The sequence below is a fragment of the Lepisosteus oculatus genome, chromosome 14 (genome assembly GCF_040954835.1).
Source record: "Lepisosteus oculatus isolate fLepOcu1 chromosome 14, fLepOcu1.hap2, whole genome shotgun sequence".
Lineage (NCBI taxonomy): Eukaryota > Metazoa > Chordata > Actinopteri > Semionotiformes > Lepisosteidae > Lepisosteus > Lepisosteus oculatus.
In genome coordinates this window covers 8,456,627-8,458,954 of record NC_090709.1, presented here as the reverse complement: position 1 = coordinate 8,458,954, position 2,328 = coordinate 8,456,627, and the positions used below count along the sequence as shown (strand labels likewise).

At 55.1% G+C, this 2,328-nt stretch overlaps 1 protein-coding gene across 1 annotated transcript; it reads left to right on the top strand.

The window, feature by feature from the left end:
* Positions 1-225: 225 nt before the first annotated feature.
* Positions 226-859, top strand: LOC138242855 (zona pellucida sperm-binding protein 3-like). The gene is made up of 2 exons (XM_069198434.1): positions 226-553; positions 655-859. Exons 1-2 carry the CDS (start codon positions 410-412, stop codon positions 772-774), a joined length of 264 nt encoding a protein of 87 aa, XP_069054535.1. The 5' UTR covers positions 226-409; the 3' UTR covers positions 775-859.
* Positions 860-2,328: the final 1,469 nt, after the last annotated feature.

Genomic DNA, 2,328 nt, shown 5'->3' with positions numbered 1-2,328 from the left:
TATTCACACGCTATGCTCTCTTGCTTCAACACAGTTTGGTGGTTTACTTATTTTACTCTTGTAGCAATTTAGCGGGACGTTAATTTGGCGATGCGCTCGTTTCTCTTTATGCTGTGCCTGTGCGCTGGGGCCGGGCTCCCCGCACTGATCTCCGCCGGGCCGGCTGGCTGGGACTCTCGGGAATTAGCGCTCCAGGCCGACTTCCCTGCTCTCGAAGACGCAGCCCAGTCGGAGGATTTGAACCTGGCAGATTCGCCCTCTGAAGACCTGTCTGCAAGCGAGAACGACTCGCGGTCCTTGGCTCCCGACTTCCGCCGCCTTCCCGTGTCCAGAGACGCGTACTCGCCCTACTTCGACAAGGAAAAGATGAAGCACCCGAGGAGTGGCTGTGTGGTGCGACTCCAGCAGTATGTACGTGAGGGTCAGTCGGCTCCTGTTCGGCTTCAGCTGTCGGCCATCGGAGGTGACCTTGGGCAACTGCAGCGTCAGCCGAACCACACGCAGTTACTTCTACTTCATCTACGGGCTTCACGAGTGCGGCACTGAGCGATCGGTAAGTGGGTCTTCATCTACAGGCAGTGTATCGATGTGAGCTGTAGAGCTAGTGTCGGGGTTGCCTTGCCTGGGAATATCGCTTCCTCTGTGACCCTGCAGGTTGTCCAGGGCCGCCTGGTGTACTCCAACACTCTCCACTATGCCCCGCCCTCCTCCAGTGCACCTGTGCATCGCTTCATTCCCTTCTCTGTGCCGGTCAAGTGGTCCTACAACAGGTAGGCAGGGCTCTGCTGCTGCGGAGAAGCTGCTGGGGAAAGTGTCCAGATGCCCCTCAACCCCTCTGTCCTGCAGGTTCCACTACTCCTACAAGGTTGGCTATGTCCCCACGTGGGCCAGGAGAAGGACCTTCTTCTCTCTCTCTCTCTCTCTCTCTCTCTCTCTCTCTCTCTCTCTCTCTCTCTCTCTCTCTTTCTCTTTCTCTTTCTCTTTCTCTTTCTCTTTCTCTTTCTCTTTCTCTTTCTCTTTCTCTTTCTCTTTCTCTTTCTCTTTCTCTTTCTCTTTCTCTTTCTCTTTCTCTTTCGGATGAGTACTTCATGGGTCTGCCCATGTACTTCCAGGCCACTGCCTACTTTGCCACAGTGGAGCAGAGGCTGTACATCCACTCGTGTTATGTATCGGAGAAACCGGACCAGCACTCCCAGCCCCATTTCCCTGTGATCGACAACTTGGGGTACGGCCCCTTCAGGGCAGAGAGGTGGGCAGGAGCCCCGAGAGCCTGCAGGGATTCATCCTTGTCCTTGTCCCCATTTGCATGGTGGACAGCAAAGCAGATGGCTGCCTGTCCAGGTTTGTCCCCTCCAAGCAGAAGGATGTGCTCCACTTCACAATTGATGCCTTCCACTTCCAGAAGAAGCTGTCCAGGAAGGTACTGCTCTCAAAGGCTGCTCAGCCTTCTTGCTCTACTGATCCATTGTCTGCTTTTCCATCCATGATCTAGATGTGAACCAGACTGTGGCAGCTGTAGTGCCTAGAGCACTGGCAGAAGGTCCTTCTCTTTCCCTCTATTGGCCTTGATCCCTTAATGCTGTGACCTTCCCTCTTGTAGCATGAAGTGACTGAGCTGTACATGCACTGTCATGGCTGTGGCTCCTGCTAAAGCAACACCAGGGACCAAGTCCTGCACCTACAACAGGGAGGCAAAGAGGTACTTCTGCAAGGAGCCTGCCGAGGGTGCTCTGGGACATGCCAGGTGGAGGCCTCACCTGTCCTCCTCTCCTCCAGGTGGGAGGAGCTGTATGGTGACCATGAGGTCTGTGCCTGCTGTGAGTCCAGGTGTGCTGGCAGCTGGAATGAAGGTGGGTCTGGTTCTCTATCCCTTGTGGATGCATCTCTGTCCAAGAGACAACCATGCTTGGACAACTTTGGAATGATCCCATGCTGGACAAAGGGACTGTGTAGATGAGTAGACTGTGGGTCTCTGGGTGTAGCAGATCACTCAATCCTGGGTGTTGCTTGTCCACAGGTACCAGGAGCCTGGTGACCAGCAGTCGGGTGGCTGTGGCACCAGTAGAAGCTCTTCTGGATGTGGGAGCTGACTGGACTGAGGATGAGGAAGGAGACCCTCAGATCTCCAGTGAAGATGCTGAGAGCACCAGTGAGGATGTGGAGGGAGCAGAGGACTTTGGAGATGTTGGCCAGTGGACAGGTAGGGTCTGGCAGGAGGAGCTCCTGTAGGGGTGGGTGTCCTGCAGTTCAGCTGGATTGTTCTCCTTCTTCCTCCCCAGGTGCCTGAATGAAGGCTCCAGCCTGGCCCTTGTAACTCTCCTGCCTCCA